Source organism: Salvelinus fontinalis, chromosome 31, assembly GCF_029448725.1.
Source record: "Salvelinus fontinalis isolate EN_2023a chromosome 31, ASM2944872v1, whole genome shotgun sequence".
NCBI classification, from domain to species: domain Eukaryota; kingdom Metazoa; phylum Chordata; class Actinopteri; order Salmoniformes; family Salmonidae; genus Salvelinus; species Salvelinus fontinalis.
In genome coordinates, this window is record NC_074695.1 from 28,169,523 (window position 1) to 28,196,286 (window position 26,764).

Here is a 26,764-nt window from a genome sequence, read left to right on the forward strand (position 1 = left end):
TAGTAAATTGGTGGTTTGATGAGATCCCTCTAGTGGTGTGGGGGCTGTGCTTTGGCAAAGTGGGTGGGGTTATATCCTGTCTGGTTGGCCCTGTCCGGGGGTATCGTCGGACGGGACCACAGTGTCTCCTGACCCCTCCTGTCTCAGCCTCCAGTATTTATGCTGCAGTAGTTTATGTGTCAGGGGGCTAGGGTCAGTCTGCTATATCTGGAGTACTTCTCCTGTCTTATCCGGTGTCCTGTGTGAATTTAAGTATGCTCTCTCTAATTCTCTCTTTCTTTCTTTCTCTCTCTCGGAGGACCTGAGCCCTAGGACCATGCCTCAGGACTACCTGGCATGATGACTCCTTGCTGTCCCCAGTCCACCTGGTCGTGCTGCTGCTCCAGTTTCAACTGTTCCGCCTGCGGCTATGGAACCCTGACCTGTTCACCGGACATGCTACCTTGTCCCGGACCTGCTGTTTTTGACACTCTCTCTCTACCGCACCTGCTGACATTTACTCCTGAGGTGCTGACCTGTTGCACCCTCTACATTACAGCCACTGTGATTATTATTATTTGACCCTGTTGGTCATCTATGAACATTTGAACATCCTGGCCATGTACTGTTATAATCTCCACCCGGCACAGCCAGAAGAGGACTGGCCACCCCTCAGAGCCTGGTTCCTCTCTAGGTTTCTTCCTAGGTTCCTGCCTTTCTAGGGAGTTTTTCCTAGACACCGTGCTTCTACATCTGCATTGCTTGTTGTTTGGGGTTTTAGGCTGCGTTTCTGTATAGCACTGTAACAAAATATTGTGATTTACAGGCACACCAGGGATTAAAAATAATGTGATTTACTGGCACACCAGGGATTAAAAATAATGTGATTTACTGGCACACCATGGATTAAAAATAATGTGATTTACTGGCACACCATGGATTGAACAGCAGTACAAACTCCCACAGTTTGACTTTCTGGCCTTGGTCCAAAGTCAAGAAGTACAGTCCAATGGGGACACCAGGAGGAGAGGACACAGACACTGAGATGACATTCCCAGAGGGAGTAGTAGCGAATGCACTCCAGCCTGTCTTTGATGCAGAGTCAGTCAGGCGGAAGGTAGCCTTGGTGCCTGACTCCTCTCTCGGCAACAGCCCTGTAGAAAGATACACAGGACAGATGTTTTCAGGACATATCAGTGGACCGTATGCAGAAAGGAGACACCTAAAAGTACATACCTGTAAACTCATATCTAATCTTGCTGTCTAAATACTGAATGTTCAAGCAAGGATACCCCGACTAATGAGGTCTTTATATTGTGTCCACAGTACTGTACATGTCTCTGCTATGAACCTGAAGGTGCTGACGCTTGCTTGGAACTGACTCCCAGATTTTAGGTGCAAAGTGATGGTGATTGGCAGGCCTCTTCTCACTATCAGTCGGTCAAACCCATTCTGTTCGGTGTGGTGAGTAGTCATGCTGATTTTACTCTCGTAAATGCATTGTTCTATATCCAAGGCTGTGAAAGAAGCCAGATAAAAAAAACATTTCAATCGTATGAAGACCATTTTCTTAAGTAGTAATGTACATTAGGGACACCTTCCTAATATAGAGTTGAACCCCCCCCCATTCTTGATACACACGGGGAACTGTTGAGCATGAAAAACCCAGCAGCGTTGCAGTTCTTGACACACTCAAACCGGTGCGCCTGGCACCTACTACCATACCTCGTTCAAAGGCACTTCAATCTTTTGTCTTGCACATTCACCCTCTGAACGGCACACAAACACAATCCATGTTTCAATTGGCTCAAGGCTTAAAATCCTTCTTTAACCCGTCTCCTCCCCTTCATCTACACTGTGTAGATGTGTAGAAGTGGATTAAACAAGTGACATCAATTTTCATCTGCAACAACTTCCAAAATGTCAAGCTTATTTTCTGCTGATGGTATTTCATTGCAAAATAAGTCATCAATTGTTTAACAACCTATCAACCAAGCTGTCAACCTTGGAGTGTTTCCATCAGTAGACACCAGACATTTTTTTGTAGAACCATAGTACATTTTTATCTACTGTAAGTATAAGGGCACAAGGCGAGACCCATATGCAGACACAGGAGGCAGATGGTTGAACTCCGATATTTATTATAACACAAGGTGTAGGCAAAAGGCAGGTCGGGAACAGGCGAGAGTCCGTAAACCAGGTCAGAGTCCAAACAGTACAGGGCATTAGACAGTCTCAAGGTCAGGGCAGGAAGAATGGTCAGGACAGGTAAGGGTCAAAACCAGGAGGCCTAGGAAAAACCGACACTGGGAAAAACAGGAACTAGGAGATAAATACTAGTTGACTTGGCAAACAAGACAAACTGGCACAGAGAAACAGAAAACACAGGGATAAATGCACCGGGATGATGAGCGACACCTGGAGGGGGTGGAGACAAGCACAAGGACAGGTGAAACAGATCAGTGCGTGGCAGTAAATCTGTACACTAAAGAAGCGTTGCTCTTCTACCTTGATCCAATAGTTTAAATAATGTCTGGTGTTACTGGTCTAGAGAGTGTGCTTGATGATGTCCTCGCTTCAATGTTACTCCAGGGATATTCGTAGTATTTATAATATGACCAAAAGGGCTACGCTTGGTCAGTCAGGTCACAATGTTTAGTCATGGCCTGTGACCTCTGAGGTGTCAGGATTCACATTCCACTGAAGGAGGTTGTTCCCATTTCTTCTGATTGCACAACATCAGTGTGAGCTGATGTTCAAACCAGCTGCTGGAGAAATACAGGAAAAAGTACTAAATTCTCTACAAAAATGGCACTGATCCTATAATAAATAGCTTTTCAGTGAGAATTATATACATTGGGTATTATAGAAAAACCAAAATATAACCCAAAAAGTGTGGACAATGAACAAAACTAACATTGATGACAGTGGTTTCAAAGAAAGTCTCACCATATTGACATGTTAAAAAGATAGACTGTGATTCAATCAGATCAAGAGTTAAACCCGCGTTGGCCGTAACTGCAGTGTGAGTTGACAAATTGGAGAGCGGCTGCTCGTGTGTTCAAAACGGCGATAGAAAGTGTAGGCTCTATCGATGATAGAAATAATGACAGGCTAATGCATATAGCCTGTTTGAAGTGTAGACAATAGCCTAGAACAGGGATGGGCAACTTTGATGGGGGTGGGGGCCACAAAAATCTGAATTCATCACGAAGGCCCCCTCCCCAAAACAACCGCTATGCAGATGTTGTTTACCGCAGTTCTTATAGAACCTAGCCCTAAGCAAAATTGCTTTCAGTTTTCACAGAAAAGAAAGATCTCAATAATGTACATGGTTTGTAATGAATATTGTAAAATAATATGTTGACTATTAGAACAACTGAACTGGAGAAGTCAGAAGACACTGGTTTCTGATGAGTTGAGAATGCCAGATGGACCCCTTAAATTATTCCAATTTAGTGTTTTTCTCCCTTTCCAGAGATTTTTCACAGCAATATAGTACAAAACTTTCTACCCAAATGGGAAAAAAATATTAAGTAACTTGCTGCTCCTCTGCTATCCCATCTGGATATCAATAGTTGATCCCTAATTTATCTATAAATCTGGGCAGGAAATCATGTGAGTGCCACCTGACAAGTTGTCCTGAGCCTGCAGTTGTTTGAGTTTGACATGTGTACTGGTACATTATAAACAGTGTTAAATGTGTGTAATTTGAAGAAAAAAATATGAACCCATTTTTGACATTTCATGGGAATATGGGGTCATCAAGAGAGTCAACATGACATGGTGAGAATGATGTGTAAATTCCAAAGAAATCCCTTGTAAAAGTTAACAGCTGAAATACTACTAGTATTACAAAGACAAAAAAGTATGTTTTATGAACCAATGACAGCAAAACAATAGCCATTCAGTTAAAGCAGTAGCTGATAAAGAAGTGGTTGCTTAAGTAGTATTATTAGATAAATGGACACCATAAGCACTTTAAAAACTGACCACAGTCCATCATGTGTTCCTTTTCATGATATTTCAGCTAGAATATTCCAGATACATTAGTTCTTCAAAGACAAAAAGTCACTTTCTCTTCAGTGCTTGTTAACTAGTGGTCCATTCAGTCTGTTATCATAGTTTTCAATTGACTGTCAGCCTGATTGCTCTCCATCATCATTGCTCAGAGATCCACAGGATGAACCATCTAGAAGGAAATCCATCCCATAATATGTTAAACAAATACATTGCACATGTATGCACCTTGTATGGTAATAAAAAGTACTGTATTTGGTCTCAACTCACCCGTTAAATCCACTGGTTAAACTTCTGTTGTTTTTCCTATAGCAACCATTTCTTTGCCCTGTGAAGAAATTATTGGCTGTAAGTTTTCTTTGATCTTTATAGAGATTTTATATACAAAATGTAACTAAAATTATCCACGTGAAAATGTACAGTGTAATTATTATGAAGGTTTACTATTAGGTCCAATTACTGGCATGATCACATCATTTCACCACACCTTTTGCAGGCTCTGAGGAGCAGCCAGCGCTGGTGGTTTGGGAGCAATGGAGGGCTTCTTCCTGATCGTAGCAGGGGAGCTGTTCTTCCTGAGATTGGGTGCTGCTGTTCTCTGGGTGACACAGGACTGGGAGCTCTGGGACGTGACAGATGACGAGTCCTCCACCTCTCCACCAATGGCAGAGAGGCAGCTGCACTCCGAGCTGCTGAACACACTGCCACTCTCACCTGACGACTCCATGCTGTCCACTGGAATCAACAGAAAGGTAAGTAGATATGGCATCCCCCACGTTTAGTCACATGCTTGCACATATCAAGTGTCATGTTCTGTATGTCTGTTTGTGTTAGGCTGCAGTCATGCACCATGCATAGGGCCCTGTGTTTTGGTTAATCATGTCACATTACCTGGATTTCAACCTTTTATTTAAAGATGTTTCATCAAACTGTCCCCTTTTCTGTTTATGTCAGATGGTCCAGCACCATCCTCAGACAAGTACTTACAGTTTTTGGTCTAATTCTCATTTCTAGAAAAGACTTAAAACAAAGGTTAAAATTCAGGTATTTTGGCACGATTAGCCCAAACACAGGGCCCTAATGTCAGAACATGAAAACTCACTGAGAAGATGAAGATTTTGTTTCTGGTGATTATGATGGTTATTGAGGTCATCTTCAGTCACCGTCACAGTCTCCGGGGAGGAATAGACAATGTGATTGGTTTTCCCACCTTGTATCTGGTTACCAGGGTAACCTACAGGAGGTAAAGAACCTCGTCCAGAGGAGGAAGATGAGTGGCTGCAGGAGGTAGAGACACTACTGCCTGAACCAATGGAGTTGGGCCGGAGACATTCAAGATCTGTTTGTGGAAAAGACGGCACAGGAGCTGACAAAGCAAAGAGACAATTCAGTCAGTGAGTACATGTGTTGTCAGTTCATGGGTATGGGACTTGGCTGTGGACTTGTTACCTCTACCTAGCAGGACACAGTTGGCGGCCCTGTCACCGACGCCTGCCCTGTCCCAATTGACGGCCCTGTCAGAGATGGCTGCCTCGTTAGGCTGTATCTCCATGAAAGGTTTCCTCCCCGTGCCCATGAACACTCTCTCCTGTATCCTCAGCTCTACAACACACCAAACACAACACCTGTCTTAATGCTCAAACATACTCAACCAAAACATCATTTGGATGTATTTCGTGTCTGATATGGCATTTGTTCACAATTGCACCCCCACAGGGGTTTCCAAACTTTTTCACTCAGGCTCCCATTCCAGCATTGGGGAAAATCCCCAACGTGGCATCACATCTTTTTCTATGGACACAAGCACTGTTCATGACACACTGTTCACACCCCTCTTGTTGGCAGAGAGAAAAATGTGTAGTTTTAAAGCTTATTTCCTGCAATTCTACACATTTAGTCATGGTGTGCAGAGAAAATTGTGCAGTTTCAAAGCAAATTTCTTGCACTTCTATACATTTTGCCATGTCTAATGTTTATTCGTGTGGTATTTGAGTGACTCAAACATTACAAGAAAATCTATGGGCTAAAAAACCTAGCTGAAGAACATTAGCTGACATGGGCTAGTTGATCTGGACATTTATAACAAATTGTTATAATTGAGATATAAATATCTCTCTAAGGTATGTAATGACTAACATGACAAGAGGAACTGATGATGCAATACCCAATTTAGAAATAGCAACTTGTGATTCTACTATTACAACTTTCAAGATTAAGTTGAAAGCCAGACTGAGTTCCTCCCCAAAAATGAGGATTCACCTCTGCTGTAGGCAGCTTGTTCCCAGAGGATCTGCTCCAGGTCTCTGGTCCAGGCGCTTTTCACCTCTGCCCTGTCAGCCTTCAGAGTGTACGTGTCCTGGAACTTCCTCCTCCGGAACCAGATCTCAAAACAGAAACCCCTCTCTCCAGAGTTATGGGTCATCCCAATATCAGATGTCTAGACAGAAACAGAAGTGAAAGAAAGACTAAATAAAGAATGCTTGCTGATACCAATGTCAACATAAGGACTGGATGATTTGGTCTTCGTTTAGCAAATATAAAGGCTGTTAAGATAGCATTATTTTTATTGAATAATAATTACAATGCTCAAAATGCATTCTTTAAATTGGGTCTTATGTTGTTTTTGAAAAATAATATTGTATTACACACCTTGAAAGACTGTTTGTAGATGTACACATCATTGCCCACATTTGTCTTCTTGGTCTTGCTGAAGAGGATGAGATCCTGGAAGAGGAAAATATGGCGGGAGCATTTCTTCTTTCTAAAGAACACGATGAACTCATCCTGGCGAATCAGCTGGCCCTGCTCCTTCAGATTCACCTGGTGGCGGAGGGAGGAGTGGAGAAAAATACATCCATGTTTATTCCTGAAAATCCTTGATACTGTTCATACAATAATGGGTGATCATTTCCCATGTATACGCCCACATTTACCCCCCATTTGGACAGCTGTTCATAAGTGATACATTTTGGAGATTGTGATGATTTGAATGGTAAACTTACGTCACAGTCCTGGATTGCGTCCATGGTGAGGAGGTCGTTGCCATGACGCATCTGGAAGCGGACCACGTCGGCTGCAGCCTGGAGCTCTTCCCTGTCTCTCTGAGGCGCACACATCCCCAGCATGTCCTGCAGAAGCAGGCTGTACTTACTGATCCTCTGGATGGGCCTCAGGAGGTAGGAGGACAGGTCCATGTGATCCCCCAGCTCCTGCTGCTTCCTCTGAGGTGGGAGGAGAGGAAACAGAGGATTGGTCACAGTAGGGATGGCGAAAGCATTGATAGGAAGTGAGCATTGATCTTTGACATTGAGCATTGATGGGAGTACCTCACCTTGAAGATGTCAGGGCGATGGTGAAGGATTAAGGCATCTGATTGAGGCTTGTTCTTGCTGTAGAGAGCATAGAGACCTAAACTGTCTCTCTACATATAGGGGGAAGAGTTTACAGTCACAACAGGAATATTAAATGTATTCAACTTCAGCAGCAAATTCATCTAAACAACAGAGTTATAGGACTCAAGCTTAACATGTAACTCACGTGTCTCAGGAAGCAGCGAGCCACTTGTAAAGGCTCTGTCTGACAGGCATCCAGCTCTCTGAGGAAGAAATGGCCGTGGAAGTCATACAGCTTCTCCAGGTTCCCAAAGATGACTCCACGTTTGCCCCGCAGGTCTTGTGGCACGTCAGGCCTCTCCAGCAGGGGGAGGTAATGAGTAAGGATGTAACCCAGGGAGCGCACATACTCCCTCTCTGTTAACAGTAGCTCTGCCATGATCCGCTGCAGCTTCCTACAGATAAAGTTACATCAACAACACAGCCAAACACACATATTCAGTCCTCTGGAAATAACAGAAAATGAATAATTAAAATGTACCTTTGTCAAGATAGTGCAAGCTTAGAGACAGAAAGAGTAGATGAAGCAAAAGTAAAAACACATTGAGTCAATCTAAGGTGAAGGTCTTGCTCCATTAAGAACTCACATAATATTGCCATCCTTCTCCTCTGAACTTGCCAATGATGTTGTTCCCTCACACCTCCTCACTGATGGGCTAGTATTCCTTGAAGAGGTCCTCTCTGCCCCCTCTTGGACACTACAGGATTCCTCTGAGCAGAAGCTGCCATGCCGTGAGATCTGGAACTTCTGAGCGGCCTGCAGGATCCGACAGGAGGGTTTCCCATGGGAGCAGGAAGGTGTCTGGACGCAAGACTCAGACTGACTGGACGTGGCGGTCGCACACGAGTCCTCGCTCATGGACCGGCCCAGGCCCCCGCGTTGCCACGGGAACCACTCACAGCCCACAGTGTGCGAGTCGGCAAGGGTGGCGGCCTCTCTGCTCCTCCCTTGGCAGGCCTCTCTCCCTCTGGGCTCTCTCTCCGCTCTCCTAATGGATCTGATATGGGGAGAGGCCGGCATGCTGGTGGTCTTTGACCGTTTACAACGTCTGTTATTCTCAGGCTTGAAGTTTATATTACAGCAGGTCACAGAGTTGTTCCTGCTCTCCAAGGCCCCGTGATACCTTCCCATCATAGAGCCTGATGGAGGATTGTACCAGTGTGGTGGACCAGGTCTGGGCAGTACCAGAGCCCTATCATGATGAGTCACTGTATGAACCAAGGCCTCATCCTCACCAGCTCTAAGTTGTTCATGCCAGGGGCCTGTGTTCCGCAAGGCCCTCTCCACATCCTGCAGTCTCTCCTCTAGCTGATGCCTGACCTCCTGACACTTTAGCCACGCTACGTTCCACACCCGCATGCCCCTGGAGCCCCTCAAAGCACACGCCTGGGCCTTCACCTCCTGGAAGAGCTCTGAGGAGAACTGGACAAAGCTCTCCTGGTACATCTGTAGTGTAGAGACATCATCCGTCTCTGGGCGTCTGACAACCTGGTCCAGGTATTGTCTGCAGTCTTTGGCCAGCTCAGTAGCCTGGAAGAAAGGCAAAATACTTATCCAAATGGAGTGGCTGTGGATCCGACTTTTCTGGAACTTTCTTCCCGACAGCTAAACGTACCGAAATGTCTGCGTATGTGTGATTCTCTACTTTGCGCATCGTCTCTGCTCTACTCGTAGAGAACAGGCTACTCTGGTGAATGGTGCTTGTTTAAAGGGAACCTTTGTGATTTTGGCAATGAGCCCATTTATCTACTTCCCAGAGTGAGATGAACTTGTAGATAACATGTTTTTGTCCCTGTGTCCAGCAGAGCTAGTTAGCAACTTCCTTCAAACTGCAAGCAGAGACATAAAAATGGTATCTGTGAGATCAAATGGTCACATTTTTCTTTCATGTGGCCAAAACTCAACAGCAGGCCAAATATGTGCTTCGATTGAAACTAAACACAGGTAGGGTATGCCTCGCTCACTGTACATAATTCAAAACAACAGTGTAGACTACATCGAAACTGTAGCCTGTAACTCAAGAAGATCTAAATGCATATCCCCATGAAACTGATTGAGATCAAATGGTTGATATGTAGATGCTGCATGGCAGTAAAACTTAAAGAATCATCATTCGCAATTAACAGTGAGAACAAGGGAGGTTCTCTACGAGTATAGCAGAGGAAGTAGAGAATCCCACACATGGGTAGAAGCTACGGGACCTGTAGCTGTCGGGAAGAAAGGTCCAGAAAAGTCAGATCCGCAGCCTCAGCCTATTCAAAAACCTTGAAAGAGACAACGGAGTTGAAAGAAATTCAGGCTTCATCATTTCCCCCTATATCCCTACATGTCACCATCAGTATGGGTTTTATAACATGTTGTAGGTAAAATGTTTACTAAACAAAGTGGAACAACAACCAATCCAGTATACAGTATAGACACCAACCTGCTCACAGAAGTTGCACACAGTGACCATAGTCTCCAGCTCACTACAGCACTTCTCTGCCCGGGAGAGGAAGTCAGCCAGGCCAGATTTGAAGGTGCAGACCATGGTCCTGAACACCTCAGTCTCAGGGTATGGAGATGGGCCCTGGATCTTCTCTGCCTCCATCACCAGGGCCATAGCCTTGTGCTTCTGCTCCTAATGGACAGTTACAGTAAATATCTGATTAAATTGAAACATGGACTTTCATGGGCACTTACATTTCTGCATGAAACAGTGTCACCACTTTGCGTCATTGGGTGAGTGGAGATAGACTGACTTACATTGGCTTTAGTGAGGAATGCACTGAAACTACGGAGAGTCTGCTCCACTCTTTCTCTAGAGTCCTCCACGGATTCTGCCTCCAACAACCTCCGTTCCCCTTCTGCATCAAACCATTCCCTGATCTACAGAAGGGAGGGGGGTTACTAAATATCCTAAGTGTTTACCTAATGGATATGAAGTATGTATATTGTATGAGGAGCCTCTGAATGTACCTTAGAGAAGTGTCCCTCCATTTCTCTGAGTTGGAGCAGGTATTCAAGGTGCTCCAGGGACATGTTGGATCTGTGCACCAGCACATGGGCCTGCTCCTCTACATGGTTGTACATGCAGGTCACAGAATCCACTGCATCACTGCACAAAGCGGCCATAGGTCAAGGGAATAATACACTGATAAGCATCCTTTGAAGAAGGCTCACAATTATCCCGCTCATAATAAACAGTGACAGGTAGTATACCTGTAATCCTCACAGTGAGAGTATCTGAGGTCACTCTCCCTTCTCAGTCTAGCCAGCATGGCTCCTCCCTCCCTTTGCAAAGCGACCAACTGTCTGTCTTCCAGAACATCCTTCATCAGAGTTCTCTGTTCTAGAATACACCTTTGTACATCCTGCCACACAGGGAGAGAAGGGTTTGAGGATAATAAGAACCCCTAGTCCATTCCAACATGTTTTCAATAATACAGTGTCGTCAAGGTTAAATCCAATACCTGCACTGTGTCAATCTTACAGCCTTCCTCTAGTTTCCTGATGGCCGTTAGTAGCAAACCTGAGGCCTCTTGGAGATCTGACATAAAGGGATGAAGTTTCTGAAAGATAAATGTTCTGATCATCAGACGTCAAAGCAGAATAACAAACAAGAGTTCTGTAGTATCTGGTAAAAGGCCGTGGCATAATATCCAGTCGAAACGTGACTAAATGTTGTGCCAGTTTTGGTGTTAGGCAGGTTTTATTATATATATTTTTTGCTGGGTGTCCTCTAGGGGTCTAGCTGAAGGAGCTGCAGCCAGTCCTAGTGGCTTTAGGACAGGGTGTCCTCTTGGGGCCTACCTGATGGAGCTGCATCCAGTCCTAGTGGCTTTAGGACAGGGTGTCCTCTAGGGGCCTACCTGATGGAGCTGCATCCAGTCCTAGTGGCTTTAGGACAGGGTGTCCTCTAGGGGCCTACCTGATGGAGCTGCAGCAGGTCCTAGTGGCTTTAGGACAGGGTGTCCTCTAGGGGCCTACCTGATGGAGCTGCATCCAGTCCTAGTAGCTTTAGGACAGGGTGTCCTCTAGGGGCCTACCTGATGAAGCTGCAGCCTGTCCTAGTGGCTTTAGGACAGGGTGTCCTCTAGGGGCCTACCTGATGGAGCTGCATCCAGTCCTAGTGGCTTTAGGACAGGGTGTCCTCTAGGGGCCTACCTGATGGAGCTGCAGCCAGTCCTAGTGGCTTTAGGACAGGGTGTCCTCTAGGGGCCTACCTGATGGAGCTGCATCCAGTCCTAGTGGCTTTAGGACAGGGTGTCCTCTAGGGGCCTACCTGATGAAGCTGCAGCCTGTCCTAGTGGCTTTAGGACAGGGTGTCCTCTAGGGGCCTACCTGATGGAGCTGCATCCAGTCCTAGTGGCTTTAGGACAGGGTGTCCTCTAGGGGTCTACCTGATGGAGCTGCAGCCAGTCCTAGTGGCTTTAGGACAGGGTGTCCTCTAGGGGCCTACCTGATGAAGCTGTAGCCAGTCCTAGTGGCTTTAGGGCAGGGTGTCCTCTAGGGGCCTACCTGATGGAGCTGCAGCCTGTCCTAGTGGCTTTAGGACAGGGTGCCCTCTAGGGGCCTACCTGATGGAGCTGCAGCCTGTCCTAGTGGCATTAGGACAGGGTGTCCTCTAGGGGCCTACCTGATGTAGCTGCAGCCAGTTAATGTGGTTGTAGGGAAGGGTGCCCTCTAGGCCTGAGCTCAGCTGGCTCCCCTCCACCAGCTTGTGCAACCCCTTCAGTGAGGTCACCACGGCAATCTACTTATAGATAGAGAATGGCACAGTCAGTGACATCAGAGAGCAAGCCACCCAGAATGAATGCATTAACTGTTTCTGAAATTATAAGCCTGATGGAAATCATAAGAGGAAACCCTTGATTCAGATCTGACCTGTAGTCTAGGACATTTCTCTGTGCGATGGCAGCTCTCCTTCTCCACTAGGATCAAGACACTGTGTATTGCATGGGGAATCTGCTCCTGTAACATAATCCAAATAGGAGACGTCACAGTAATAAATAGGTATGAGTAAATACAGTAGCCTATAACTGCAGGTAAAACTGAGCACAATCTGGGGAGTAAAGACACGAATAAACAGAGGGAAAAGTCCAGAGTCCGGGTAGGAAAAAAAAAATAATTCCCCGTTATGTCAAGATCACAATTTATTTATCTCATGATCACTACATAACAAAAGTTATTTTGTCGAGATTACAAGGATTTTCTCATGATCACGACATAGCAAAATAGGAGTGGACGTATTGTGGATGTATTGATGACAGATTGACAGTATGGCTGAGGCAGCAGAGCCCATGGTGGATCAGCGCATACGTTTATATTGATTGCTACACTAAGGGATGGTACATTTCATGCTAACATCACACTTTCATTTGTGTTTGGCGCTCATTATCAGTGTATACGTTAGAATGTTAGCAAGCTAAATGTCCCTTACCTTGTGCCAAGAGCTTGTGGGGGAGCTAAGCCCCCATGAGGCTTTTATCCCTGTTTGCCACCCCCAAGCAACAACACAGCTAACTTGGCTAGACTTGTGAGTGAATGAGTGACTGAGTACGAGCTAGCTCGACTAGTTTGTTAACTATGCTGGTTGTTGGCTTGCATAACTGATACAGTATGTGTATAATTGTAAGGGACACTTAATGTTTTATGGATAATATTTACATTTACAGAGTGGCTGTATCCATTCCTGACTGGCTGATCAGATTACATTCCAGCCTCAGAGCTTGATCAGATTCAATAGCATCCTCAGAGGCTATAACCCACTCTGGATTATATGCATCTGCCTATAAAGCACTTAGACAGTTAGTCTGACTGCAAGGAGCCTTAACTATAAAATAGCCTACAACGCAGCATCCTGACTTTTCAGCCTCAGAGGCTGAAATTTAATCTGATCAGCCTGTCTTGAATGGAGCTCACCCACAGTAAATGTAAATATTATCCACAAAACAAGTGTCTCTTATAATTTTAAACATATCTGTTATGCGAGCTAACAACCAGCATAGATAACATGCTAGCTTGCTAGCTAACAAGACTACCTAGCTAACTAGCTAGCTCACCAGACTAGCCAATTTAGCTGTGTTGTTCCTTTCATGCGATTGGCTGTGGTCTTGGGGGCCAGCACGGAGCCTGTGAGACATGCCCCAGGAGTGCATTGCGATCAATGCAGCCACAAGGCTCCTTGATGTAGTGGTTATTGTGCATCTGAACAAATGAATGGATGATGCGTGGTACTTTTCATTATCTTGTGATCTCGACATAACAACTGAGATAAATAAGTTGTGATCTCGACATTACAAGAGAATACTTATTTAGATAGCTGCTACCCTCTTGTGGTGATGTTGTGTAGTGATGATTCCAAAATGACAAGGAAGATGCCAAGTCTTCTTACCTGAACCACCAACAAGGCCTTATTGAACTGTGGTGGAGGTGGAGTCTTCCGAGCATCAATAACTAGTGTCATTCCAAGTTCTCTTAGTTCTCGCCTAGAAATTATAAAGATGAAAACAATGAATTAAGAATACAATCCAATGGTTCAGGCTACATAAGAGAGGGACCAGCCCAGGGGGTATCATACATACCTGATTACGGAGTGGAGGTAGAGCAGAAGTTTGCTGAGTTCCAGACTAGACACTAAAGGAGATCTCCATCCTTCCTTGTCTCCGTAGACCTCAACCACCAACCGACCTGTCCTGTCTCTGCCACCTGAGTATGGTAGAGGGGAACATGAGGATCTGATACACTTTCCTTGGACATATATCATACACCTCTGTCTCTGAGGCAAACCATGTAAGGGGGTTTTCCATACCAGTTAGACATGCGACTCCCATCTGGAGATGGTGAGTGCTGGGTTCTGCTGAGGCTGGTAACAGGACCTTAGAACTGGGCACAGCATAGTGACCCAGGGGCTGCTGGGTAATTTCAAGTGGAGGGGTCTGGTGTCCGTTTGTAACGGGTATGGAGGGTTGGCCAGCCTGGGAGACATCTTTAGGAAGGAGGGATCATACAGAGGGATGTGATATATTTAATATACTACAGAATAACAACAACATGCCATGCTGTAGACCTCTTACCTTGGTTGGGCAGTCTCCGCCTGTTCATCTTTGGGGAAACCAGTCCAAAAGCTGTGGTGTTTTTACATTTCACTACATGTAAGCTGGGAATCATCTTTGTAGTGAAGTCAATGTCCCTACTTTTTCTTCCTTGTATCACAACTTCACACTTCTCTGATATGTCCACAATAGTGGTCGACAGAGAGGAGGGACATCTCCCATCATCCTCTATGGTGTCATTCAGGCCTTGTAAAATTCCACTGGATTTGGTAGTCATTTCTGTAGACTCCCTAGTGCCACATAGGCCTTGCAAAACTCTACTGGATATAGTCTTACTTTCTCCAGACTTCCAACAGGGAACCGTGCTAACAGGGGGAGTCTGGTCATGGTGACCTGGGTCTGGATAGTAGCACTGCTGGGAGGGACCAGGACATAATTCTTTACCCTCTGGTCCCAGCCTCCCCTCACATGGACTAGCCTCCTCCAGAACCGCCAGTGTATTTAGTCTATTGTCTCTCTCAATGGTAACAGGGTTCTGCAGTGCTGAATGGTAAGACTCTCTGTACCGGCACCTGATCTCCTCTGCTTTGGACACCTGGCCCATTCTCCTCCTCATGCAAGGGGTGCAGGGGGGGTCTTCGGGGAGTCGGGCGGTCCGGCCACAGTGTAACGGTTCCCTGAGGGGCCGGTGGGGGGCTGGAGCCAAGGCCGGGGGCGGGGGCAGGGCTGGAGCCGGAGGAACACCAGGCCTGTTGAGGGTGACAAGCCTAAATATGGGTGCTCTGGGGTGTGTGTGACTGTGAGCCCCACTGAGCAACGCTTCTTTCTGCTTAGTGAACTCCACCAAGTCTATGTATTCCCCCTCAACTTCAGAGGTGTTGTTGCTGCGGCTGTCCCATGTGTTGGGAGACACCCAGCCAATGGGCTTAGCCACAGGCCTATCCTGATCCACCTTAACCAGCCTGGAGCAGTTACTGTCCACCAGACACAGTGACACCGCAATGCCATGTTTAGCAGGAGAGATCCTAGTCTCCACAGAGTACCCAGAGGCAGGGGGAGGCAGCGCCAACGAGGGCCCTGGCCTTGCCACTTTCTCCTGTTGAGTAGCAGCAGGGTTAGGAGATGACAAGGCCATAGTTCTGGGTTTATCCACAAACTCAGGTAGAGCCACCTGTGCCCATGGCACCTTCACCATGCCCTGGTCTGTGGAGAGGATACAGTGGCTGAGAAGGGTGCCATGGCGGCCATGGTTGAGCTCCCCCAGCCAGTCCTCAGTGAAGATGCAGGGGTAGGAGGTCTCAGGGATGGGTGTCTCCTCTACCTCCCGACCCTGTCCCTCCTCCTCCCCCAGCAGGCTCCGGACCACAATGCGGGCGGACTGTTCAGAGAAGGGTGCCACCTGCAGGTAGAAGTCCCCTGGGCGCAGCAATAGGGGGTTGATGGAGGCAAGCTGGATCACCACCTTCTCATGCAGACACAGAGGCCAGCCCTCACAGCGGAACACCACATCAGAGTACTGGGCCTGACGGGAAAAATGACAGACATTTCTTTACCATTTAATTTGTCTTTACACTTAGCATTACTTTGCAAGCTTTGTAATTGAGGTAACTTTGTTTTGTATAGGTGGTCTTTATTTTAGCCTATTTGCCTTATATAATGTGTATGGTGAACTGTTATGTATTTTTTGTATAGCATCTGTGTTGATGTGTATAGCTCTGAGGCTGTTGACTCACACAGGCAGCCTGCTGAACACTCTCAAGGATGTGTTTGGCTGTAATAAGGAAGTCCAGCAGACACTTGAGTGCATCTCCTTGGTAACGTTCCTCTATGACCTGGAAGAGCTGGCTCAGGACGGTGGGGGCTGTGGCCTCGAAGGGAGGGTAGAGGACTGAGAGGGTGTTCTGGATGGACCTGTCTAGAGACTCAGGGTTCTATTAACATAAGAATCAGGCCTGAGGTCAGCACAAACATAAGTAAAATATTCAAATGTTTTTTTGGGCCCAAGAAAATATGGAGATAAAGATTAGATACAGACAGGAGTTGTTTTTCACATACATAGGCTGCGGTACATTTGTATCACATATCGAATTTTGAACATCTAAAAGCATTTCTGCATTCCTTTAAAAAAAGCTTAATTGACATCCATAAGGTCATAAAACACACAAACACCATTGTCTGCTATCCTTGTTCCTGGCATCCCTTAGTATGTTTCCAGTAAGACCTCAGACCTCAGACCTTTTTCCTTCTTCCTTCATACAGAACAATCCATAACCGTTCACCAGAGACAGATGTTGACAAGGACAAAGTTGCTGTGGATGTCAGGGTGGCTACAGTATCACATGAGATATTTGAGCAGCATAAGCAGCATATCGGCAGATACCAAGCATCCATAAACAGACTGGGGGTCTCTGCTAGAGGAGAGGCCTGGTTTATGGTTTCACATTCTCTTTGACCTCCTCCGTGGTGGCCCATCAACCACTTTTAGGCCCTGCTTAATTTAGCTTTGTGAAAGCCATGCGTCTGCTGTGGGAGGTAAATGTATATGTGAATGTTTCTTGTCTCAATGGAGAGTCTCTGTAGGAGGAAACATGGTTCTATGGTCCCTGGTGCAATGTGGTTACCATGCCTTGCCAAGCTACGTAGACTGATTTCAATATAATTGCAGGGATATTATGACTGGCAAATGTTACTAGACACCACCCTCTTTATTGTTCAATTATATTTCAACAGATTGTGAATTAGAATAAATTTACACAAAAGAGTTATGAAGCCATTTTATCAACAATACCCATTTTCCTCAATGGGAAAATCAGTTGCCTACTTGCTCATAGTGATGAGTTTGTTTTGAATGGAGAAATACCACTGTAATGATTCCACAGATCATTCCACAGAACTCAGTGTATCCCAGCTTTGGTGTGGAGATGGAGGGAGAGTCTGGGCATATCAGGTCGTGATCAGAATGATCCCTTTGGACCTTGTCTGGCTGACTAGCCTACTTCCTTTAAAGCTCTCAGTTATTACTCCATCTCCTAGTCTATGTTGGACAGGGGAAAAACCTAACCCTTGTCGTTTGTTGTTATCAGACTGGCCGGTATTGCCCAGAGTTCGTTCGCCAGGGGAGGCATCTCCTGCCTCTCTAACCCCATCCGATAGCAGAGTCGAAGGAACACAGCAAGAGGAGCATGGCAATCAACGATGGTCGCATGTCACGAGCCGTGGAAGCCGAAGGCAGCGGCCTCCCGCAAAGCAGTAATACACTCCCAACGAGAGGCCTGGAGCGTATACAAACAACAAATAGTTTCACCGCCCTGGAGCCTGATCTTTCTGCACCTTGGTCGTTGAGGGTACCTGTGTCTGTGGCCGCAGTACTTACTCCTACTCCTTCCCCTATGATTTCAAAGTCGACGTCGGCAACCTTCCATCCCTGCTCTGGATCGAGCGAGGCTTCTCCATCTGTCGGAGGCCTGCACTAGGCGCCGGGAGCTACGGGGCTCAAGTTATCCTGCCTCTTGCCCGTCCTTAAAGGGTTCTCAGAATCCTGTGAAGCATGGGAGTGGGCAGATTTCCTCGTCCTTCTTGCCAGCCCTGATTTTGGGCAGCTCCATGGTAAGAAATGTGACTGTTCCTGGTGCAAAAACAATGTCCTATCCTGGAGCTGGAGTAAATGACATTACTAAGCTGCTCCAGAATGTACTACGCCAGGACATGGACATTGATTCTATCATAGTCCATGTGGGTTTTAATGACATTATGAAGGGCAGCTCTGAACAGTTGAAACTGGATATCAAAGAGCTGATTGACTCTCTGCTAGACACTAATAAAATACCCATCATATCTGGCCCTATACCCTCTATGAATTGTGGCATTGAACACTTTAGCAGGTTTCTTTCTCTTCACAACTGGCTAAGTGATTATTGCAGCTCAATGGGTGTAACTTTTGTTGATTTTGATACCTTTTGGAAACAGAACACGTTTTATAAGGAGGATAGGATCCACCCAAATCATTTGGGTTCCTGGATCCTTTCAGAGCATTATAAGGCTGGGTTGAGACAATCACTTATCAATGACCCAAGCCCAGCTCAGTTAATCCCTACCATTGTGTCGCTGAGTCATCGTAACGCTTTAGCAAATGTACATGTAATGTAATTTATGTCCCTCTAACTGCCCTGCATGCCTCTGCTGATCCTACAGCTATTGTATGCAGCAATCATGTGCCTATGATCCAGATTTATGCTGTTAGCACTGAGGCTGTGTGCCCTAGTAGGAAGTCCACTGTGTGCAGATCACCCTGCACTAACATAAATAACATGACAATGTCTACTTCTGCTAAGCTTCCCAGTAAAGCAATGAAAACAAACAAGCATCCAAGAAAAGTGCTCAAAATAGCCCACGTTAACATATGTAGCTTAAGAAACAAGGTTCATGAAATGAATCACTTGCTTGTAACCTATGACATTCATACTCAAGAAAAAGCTTCCCTGTAACCAGTGCCTGCAATCTGGTTCAGGTTATCAGTCAACCTACCAGGGTAGTTACAAACAGCACAGGAATAAAATCATCAACATGTATTGATCACATATTTACTAATGCTGAATAAATGTGCTTGAAGCAGTATCCAGATCCATCGGATGTAGTGATCACAATAGTAGCCATATCTAGGAAGACCAAAGTTCCAAAGGCTGGGCCTAATATAGTATATAAGAGGTCATACAATACGTTTTGTAGTGATTCCTATGTTGTTGACGTAAAGAATATTTGTTGGTCCATGGTGTGTAATGAGGAGCAAACAGATGTTGCACTTGACACAATTATGAAATTGCTTATCCCAGTTACTAATAAGCATGCACCCATTAAGAAAACGACTGTAAAAACTGTTAAATCTCCATGGATTGATGAGGAATTGAAAAATTGGTTGGTTGAGAGGGATATGGTGTCAGAGTCGTGTGTATAGGTGGCAGGGAAGTCAGGCGCAGGAGAGTTAAACTGAGTGTAAATGGAGACTTTTAATAAATGTCCACTTAACATGCTCCAAACACGAAAATGTACATACATAAAATAAACATGGGTACAAGGACCCATCGCGCACCTATACACCAAGAAACAACACTTGACATAAAACAATCTCTGACAAAGACATGAGGGGAAACAGAGGGTTAAATACACAAGAGGTAATGGATGGGATTGAAAACAGGTGTGTGGGAAGACAAGACAAAACCAATGGAAAATGAAAAATGGATCGATGATGGCTAGAAGACCGGTGACGTCGACCACCGAACACCGCCCGAACAAGGAGAGGCAACGACTTCGGCAGAAGTCGTGACATAAGGCAAAATGAAGGGCAAATAAGTCTGGCTGCACAACCGATTGGCAAACATACAGAGAAATCATGTGACTGAACTGAAAATAATAATAAGAAACTACACTATGAAACAAAGATAAATTACAAAGAATGATAGTAAAAAGCTTAGGAGCACCTTCAATTACATTTTGGGAAAAAAGGCAAACTCAACTTTATCATTAATTGAATCAGATGGCTCATTCATCACAAAACCGACTGATATTGATATAACTACTTAAGGATTTTTTAATTGGCAAGATTAGCAAACTTAGGCATGACATGCCAGCAACAAACACTGACACTACATATCAAGTATATCTGACCAAATTATGAAAGACAAAAATTGTAATTTTGAATTCTGTAAAGTGAGTGTAGATGAGGTGAAAAAATTATTGTTGTCTATCAACAATGACAAGCCACCTGGGTCTGATAACTTGATTGGAAAATTACTGAGAATAATAGCGGACGATATTACCACTCCTATTTGCCATTATTATTTTTTTAAGCCTCCTAGAAAGTGTGTGCCCTCAGGCCTGGAGGGAAGCAAAAATCATTCCGCTACCCTAAGAATAGTAAAGCCCCCTTTACTGGCTCAAATAGCCGACCAATCAGCCTGTTACCAACCCTTAGTAAAGTTTTGTAAAAAAATTGTGTTTGACCAGATACAATGCTGTTATACAGTAAACAAATTAACCACAGACTTTCAGCACGCTTATAGGGAAGGACATTCAACAAGCACAGCACTTACACAAATTAGTGATGATTGGCTGAGAGAAATTGATGATAAAAAGATTGTGGGGGCTGTTTTGTTAGACTTCAGTGTGGTTTTGACATTATCGATCAGAGTCTGCAGCTGGAAAAAAGTATGTGTTATGGCTTTACACCCCCTGCTATATTGTGGATAAAAAGTTACCTGTCTAATTCCCTAGTGCAGCTGTCTAGGTCCCTTAATTTCTTCAATCTTTACTAACGACATGCCACTGGCTTTGAGTAAAGCCAGTGTGTCTATGTAGGCAGATGACTAAACACTATACACGTCAGCTACTACAGCGACTGAAATGACTGCAACGCTTAACCTCTACGGGATCGGTGTCTTTCCCGCGGGACGGTTGAGCTAATGTAAGCTAATGTGATGAGCATGGGGATGTAAATAACAACAGCAAAAAATCCCAGGACACAGGCATATCTGATATGGGCAGAAAGCTTAAAATCTTGTTAATCTAACTGCACTGTCCAATTTACAGTAGCTATTACAATGAAAGAATACCATGCTATTGTTTGAAAAGAGCGCACAATTATGAACTTGAAAATGTATTAATAAACCAATTAAGCACATTTGGGCAGTCTTCATACAACATTTTGAACAGATATAAAATGGTTCATTGGATCAGTCTAAATATTTTTTACATACACTGGTGCCATTTAGTGGCCAAAATCTACATTGTGCCTGGGCTGGAATAATACATTATGGCCTTTCTCTTGCATTTCAAAGATGATGGTACAAAAAGAATACAAAAACACACCATTTTTTTCTTTGTATTATATTTTACCAGATCTAATGTGTTATATTATCCTACATTAAGTTCACATTTCCACAAGCTTCAAAGTGTTTCCTTTCAAATGGTATCAAGAATATGCATATCCTTGTTTCAGGTCCTGAGCTACAGGCAGTTAGATTTGGGTATGTCATTTTAGGCGAAAATTTAAAAAAAGGGTCAGATCCTTAATTATTAAGTATCAAAGAGCTGCAGTTAGTTTCAGAATGGGTGACAAGGAATAAGTTAGTCTTAAATATTAAAACAATTAAAAGCATTGTATTTGGGACATATCATTCTCTAAACCCTAAACTTCAACTAAGTCTTGTAATAAATAATGTGGAAATTGAGCAAGTTGAGGTGACTAAACTGCTTGGAGTAACCCTGGATTGTAAATTGTCATGGTCAAAATATATTGATACAACAGTAGTTAAGATGGGGAGAAGTCTGTCCGTAATAAAGCGCTGCTCTACCTTCTTCACAGCACTATCAACAAGGCAGGTCCTACAGGCCCTAATTTTGTCGCACCTGGACTACTGTTCAGTTGTGTGGTCAGGTGCCACAAAAAGGGACTTAGGAAAGGTGGAGGAGGGATTGACTTCATTCAGTACTTGCATTTGTAAGAGGTATTGACATGTTGAAAGCACCAAGCTGTCTGTTTAAACCACTAGCACACAGCTCGGACACCCATGCATACCCCACAAGACATGCCACCAGAGGTCTCTTCACAGTCCCCAAGTCCAGAACAGACTATGGGAAGCGCACAGTACTACAAAGAGCCATGATTACATGGAACTCTATTCCACATCAGGTAACTGATGCATGCAGTAGAATCAGATTAAAAAACTGACAAAAATACACCTTATGGAACAGCGGGGACCGTGAAGCAACACAAACATAGACACAGACACATGCATACACACACATGATAACATACACACTATACACACACGCACACCTGGATTTTGTGTTGCAAATATGTGGTAGTGGAGTAGGGACCTGAAGGCACACACTTAGTGTGTTGTGAAATCTGTTATGAATGTATTGTAATGTTTTTAAAATTGTATAACTGCCTTAATTTTACTGGACCCCAGGAAGAGTAGCTGCTGGCTTGGCAGCAGCTAATGGGGATCCAAAATAAATACAAATCTCTGCAGTGCACCCAGTAACCAAATCTGCATTCTGGCTACTCAATTTGTACACTTTTATGAAACAAGAGACTAGCCCTCTCCTAAATCTCAGGACGATTTCTGCAAATAACATGAACACTCCCTCTTGATACCTCCAAAGACAACAACCATCTTGCATGACTGGGTCACCACAGTTCAGACCGTTCCCCAGTAAAGTGTAGAGGAGGTAGGACATCACGCTGGACTGGGGTCCCCTATATTCGGTGGTGGGCTCATAAGTATTTAGAATTCAGAATGTTGTGGAGATTCAGTACATGTGGGATTTTCATTTTATAAATATTTGGATCACCTGCTTCGGGGTCCAGAGAGTTTCTATGAAAGATATGTTGTGTTCTTCAGTCTGAACATTGTTTCCACGTCATTTCAACCCAAATATTCTATGTGATGACGTTGAATTAACACAGAAAACTGATTGGATTTGCAGAAAGTCATAAGTGTAAGGGAATTTTCGTATTTTTTTTCACCCAACTTTTAACCTAAATCCAATGACAGGGAGACATTTTTGGTTGATTTCACGTTGAATTCACGTTAGTTCACAACTCAACCAAGTGTAAATCGTTAAACTGACATCTGTGCCAAGTGGGATGTGATGCAGGGTGGGGCTTGAAGTTGGTTAAATAGAAAATCATAACCTGGGCTGACCCATTGGAACATGTCACTGACCTGAAAACATCTTTCCAGTACCTGTGGGGGGTTCTGAATAAAGCCCTTGTGTTATGTCATACTATAGTTGAATGCTTCTTGATCTCCACACATAAGTAACCTACCCTGCAGTGCTATTTTATCAAGGCATGATAACAAGCTCTAATAAAAGCATGACAGGTCACTGCTGGTTTGAAATGAAAAAAGATGAGCGCATCCAAGGGTTTGTAATGTGGGAAAGGGGCATTAGTAGGGCTAGCAGGGTCACGACTCACGGTTACTGTTATGTCTGAGCAACAAGAGAGCACCCTGTGGGTGTAAACAGCAAGTCTGCCTGATGGTCTACTGCTGAGTGCTGACATTTTGCTGAAGAAACACTGGGGACTAAATAAATACACATCCCTCACTAAAATAAATGTCTTGTCTCAGATTGAAGATTATTGCATTAGGATATCCCAGTGTGGGTAGAGTACATTCTGATATTTACCCAAACAACTCCTTCTAAGCCGGTGGCGGACTTTGAACTATCTTCAAATATTTCAGTATGAATTATCTTGTATACATAATGTCTGGGAGAAATACTATGTATAATAGCGAGCCTATGGATGATGTAATTTAGCAGAGCATCAGAGACATTTCTGACACCAATATAACTTCAAATAGGCAAAAGCTACATTTCCTGAGTTGACTGTTTTTTTAAACGTTCAACAAATCAGGTGCGGATTCTCCCAGACCAGACCAACTAACTTTGTGATGTCTGAGCGACAGCTCTCTAATGGTCATCAGGAGATAACACCGTCCAAATACCACACATCCTTCTCAGTGATTCTCCAGGGCAGACAGGCACAAACACACAAAATGAATGGTGAACTGGATTGGCTGCTTGACCAATAGAGGGTTGCTATAGCATCCGTCCCTGTGTATCTCTGATATCCTACATCCTGGTACATTATTCACGTTTCTATTCAACATTTTAGCATGTGGGTTAGTTCTGTGTGACTGCTTTTGAATCAAATTATAACCTGCTGTGGCAACCACTAAGCAACTAACACATACTGGCTTTTTAGGAATGCTTCAAACTGGAGATGAGGACAAAAGTGTGTATTGTTTAGTTGGGATGAGCTGCCTGTCAATAACCAACCAAGATGCTATACATCTGTTCAGTTGAGAAGCTGAGAAGCACCTACCATGTATCCAAAGTATAAGACCTTAACATAAAGCCATGGCGCTTGTATTTAGAAGGAACCTCTTTCAATAAAATATGGGAGTGAATAAGTAAGAAAAGTACACTGCTGTTCATATTACGGTCCCTGTGTTGGTGATGTGCTTTAGTCTTACGTCCTTTAGTCTTAAGGCAAATAATGCAAACTAACACAGTACTTAACAAGTTTTCTTTGTAAGCTCAATCATCTGTGCTGTTTGGGTTTTGTGCCCAGATTTCGACTAATTAAATATACTGGCGTGCTGTTACATTCATATCTGTGATCTAAATAAATCAATATTGCTGTAACATTGTTTTAATTTACGGGCCAGTTAACAGAATGATCTCATTGCATAATTTGAAACAAAACTCAGCCCAACTGCACTAAAGACACACTGCCGAATCATTACAGACACTTAATCAGGAGCTGTCTAGGTTTAGTGTCTTTTGGGTTCCATAAATGGTTACCCTGAGGGGGGCAGACTGACTGCTGCACTTTTACACACTAATTCAACTCTCCAGATAAATTGGCTCCTTGAAAACTGTGCTTGTCCCCATAATAATGGAACTAGCTATATTATTAAATAGAGGGTAGAATTTAAAGATAACTTCTCCTTGATAATACCGGAACAAAGTCATGCTACATGTTACCTGAAGTAAATTGGCCAGGGGCGCATAACATGCTGAGGGCAAGTATCTTGCATTACACAGCAGAATTTACAGACAGGCATTTAATTACATAGCAGTAGATTTCCTAAACATCTTAGTTAACCACCTCAGGTTAGAACGTGCTAACGCCCTCCATGAGAACACGCCAAATGACACGAGAGAAAATAAACACAGGCCTAATCTTGTGGCTCTACTGTAAACCACCACTTAGCCACTAAAAAAAGCAGATGTTATATTCAGTTTGCTTTGCAAATGTGGCCTTTCTTGCGTGCAAATGCTAATTATGATGCCTTGAGCAGCAGAATGGCTTGAAGTTGGTGGCAAACCAGTAGTCTAGCAGTAGCAGTGATCTTAAAAACACTTCATTATATTAAAAGTGGGGGATCAGTTGCACATCGTCCTACCTGTAATTAAGTCACAGCTGAACATAGTGTTTTTCAAACTGACAGTTTTCCCTCCCTCCCATGATCACAGATATAACAAGTACACATAGAGCATTAAGTTAAGGCCTGAATTGTAAGACGTTCCATGAGTGATCTCAATGTTTGAGAGCTTACTGAGGTAACCAGGCAAGACAGTAGATCATGTTTACTGCTGAAGAAAGAACTCTTGTTTTCATGTGGTGATTCAGTGGAAACATACTGATATGATGGTCACTTCAGTTCCTAAGCCTACCTCTCCAATGTACTCTCATCCAGAGCTATAAAGAATATAAACATATAGCCATCCCCTCTCCAGAGTCTGAATAGCACTTGAAACAGCAAAACATTAATCTAGTAATTTTTTCCTAAAGGGATCCTTCGTGTAATTCTATGTGCTAGACTCATGCCTTGCTTTTAAAAGGGGAGATGCAGGGCAACCAATACAGTGAGTGTTTTGTGAAATCACTGGGAATGCACAGTAATTTGAAACCCTCACCTTGAGTCAAAACATGTTGCTGTGTAGCTAGATATGTTAAGTGGGAGTACAGGGACATGAAACCCTACACGTGTGTTTGTAATGACAGACATTATAGGGCCAATTTAGACATTTGAAGTATGCAAATGTAAAATATTTAAAAACATGATGGATAATGATGAAAATCATAACAAAACAGCAAATACTGACAATAAACACATATGAAATGGAATGGCATAAAGTCAAAGTAAGCCATGTTGAGCAACAGTTACATTACCATGTTTCCTACAGTGTGTTGGTTATCCAGTTAAGCAGGGACGACTGTGAGTACGGAGTACAGTCAGGAGAATAATCATTAGACAGACGTGTCTCACAAGTTGACAAACTGATCACAGTATTCGCCATTCTATCCACATTGACTCCCATTGCTTCGTGAGGAGGTCAGGACTTTAAGCAACAGGAAGACTCAAATAAATAAACATCTTAATCTTAGAGCTCCTGGGTGATCTTCTGCTGCTGCTAAAAGCTCTCCCTGGTGCTATGTTTGTCTGCCCACAGTTTGAGAGGAGGCAGCATGACCCATGCAGCGTATGAGAAAAAGCATGCAGGAGTAAGGGAGAGAGAGAGCGAGAGAGAGCCTAGAGAGAGAGAGAGAAGAGAGAGAGGGAGTGAGAGGGGAGGGGAGAAGGAAATCGCCTCAAGATTCTTTCTTACTTTTCTTTTACTCTTAACCTCCGTCTCACCTCTCCCTCTCCTTCTCTCTCTCTTTATCGCTACCTATCCCCTTGTCTCTCTCTCACTCTCTCACACACGCACCTTTCCACTTTTCCATTCCTTGGCTCTCATCCCATTCCACATTCCTG

General features: G+C 44.1%; 1 protein-coding gene across 4 annotated transcripts; it reads right to left on the bottom strand.

Annotated features, from left to right (window-relative positions):
* Window positions 1–885: 885 nt before the first annotated feature.
* Window positions 886–26,523, bottom strand: LOC129829978 (uncharacterized protein KIAA1755-like). 4 transcript variants are annotated; one of them, XR_008755483.1, is made up of 25 exons: window positions 26,179–26,523; window positions 16,163–16,360; window positions 14,451–15,951; window positions 14,186–14,362; window positions 13,959–14,082; window positions 13,769–13,862; window positions 12,259–12,345; window positions 12,011–12,127; window positions 10,845–10,943; window positions 10,594–10,745; window positions 10,351–10,489; window positions 10,138–10,260; window positions 9,818–10,012; window positions 7,979–8,922; window positions 7,537–7,786; window positions 7,331–7,420; window positions 7,002–7,220; window positions 6,649–6,819; window positions 6,259–6,436; window positions 5,449–5,601; window positions 5,102–5,365; window positions 4,487–4,734; window positions 4,270–4,327; window positions 1,331–1,496; window positions 886–1,133 (listed from the first exon to the last, which is right to left on the bottom strand). XR_008755483.1 is itself a non-coding variant. In XM_055892058.1 (24 exons), the coding sequence occupies exons 1-23, from the start codon at window positions 26,179–26,181 to the stop codon at window positions 4,286–4,288; spliced, it is 5,568 nt and encodes a 1,855-aa protein (XP_055748033.1). In that variant the 5' UTR covers window positions 26,182–26,523; the 3' UTR covers window positions 886–1,496; window positions 4,270–4,285. The 4 variants fall into 4 exon arrangements, 3 of the variants coding, with proteins under 3 accessions (XP_055748033.1, XP_055748034.1, XP_055748032.1); XM_055892058.1 differs by having other exon boundaries at window positions 886–1,496; XM_055892059.1 differs by lacking the exons at window positions 886–1,133; window positions 1,331–1,496 and adding an exon at window positions 2,101–4,171 and having other exon boundaries at window positions 5,102–5,338.
* Window positions 26,524–26,764: the final 241 nt, after the last annotated feature.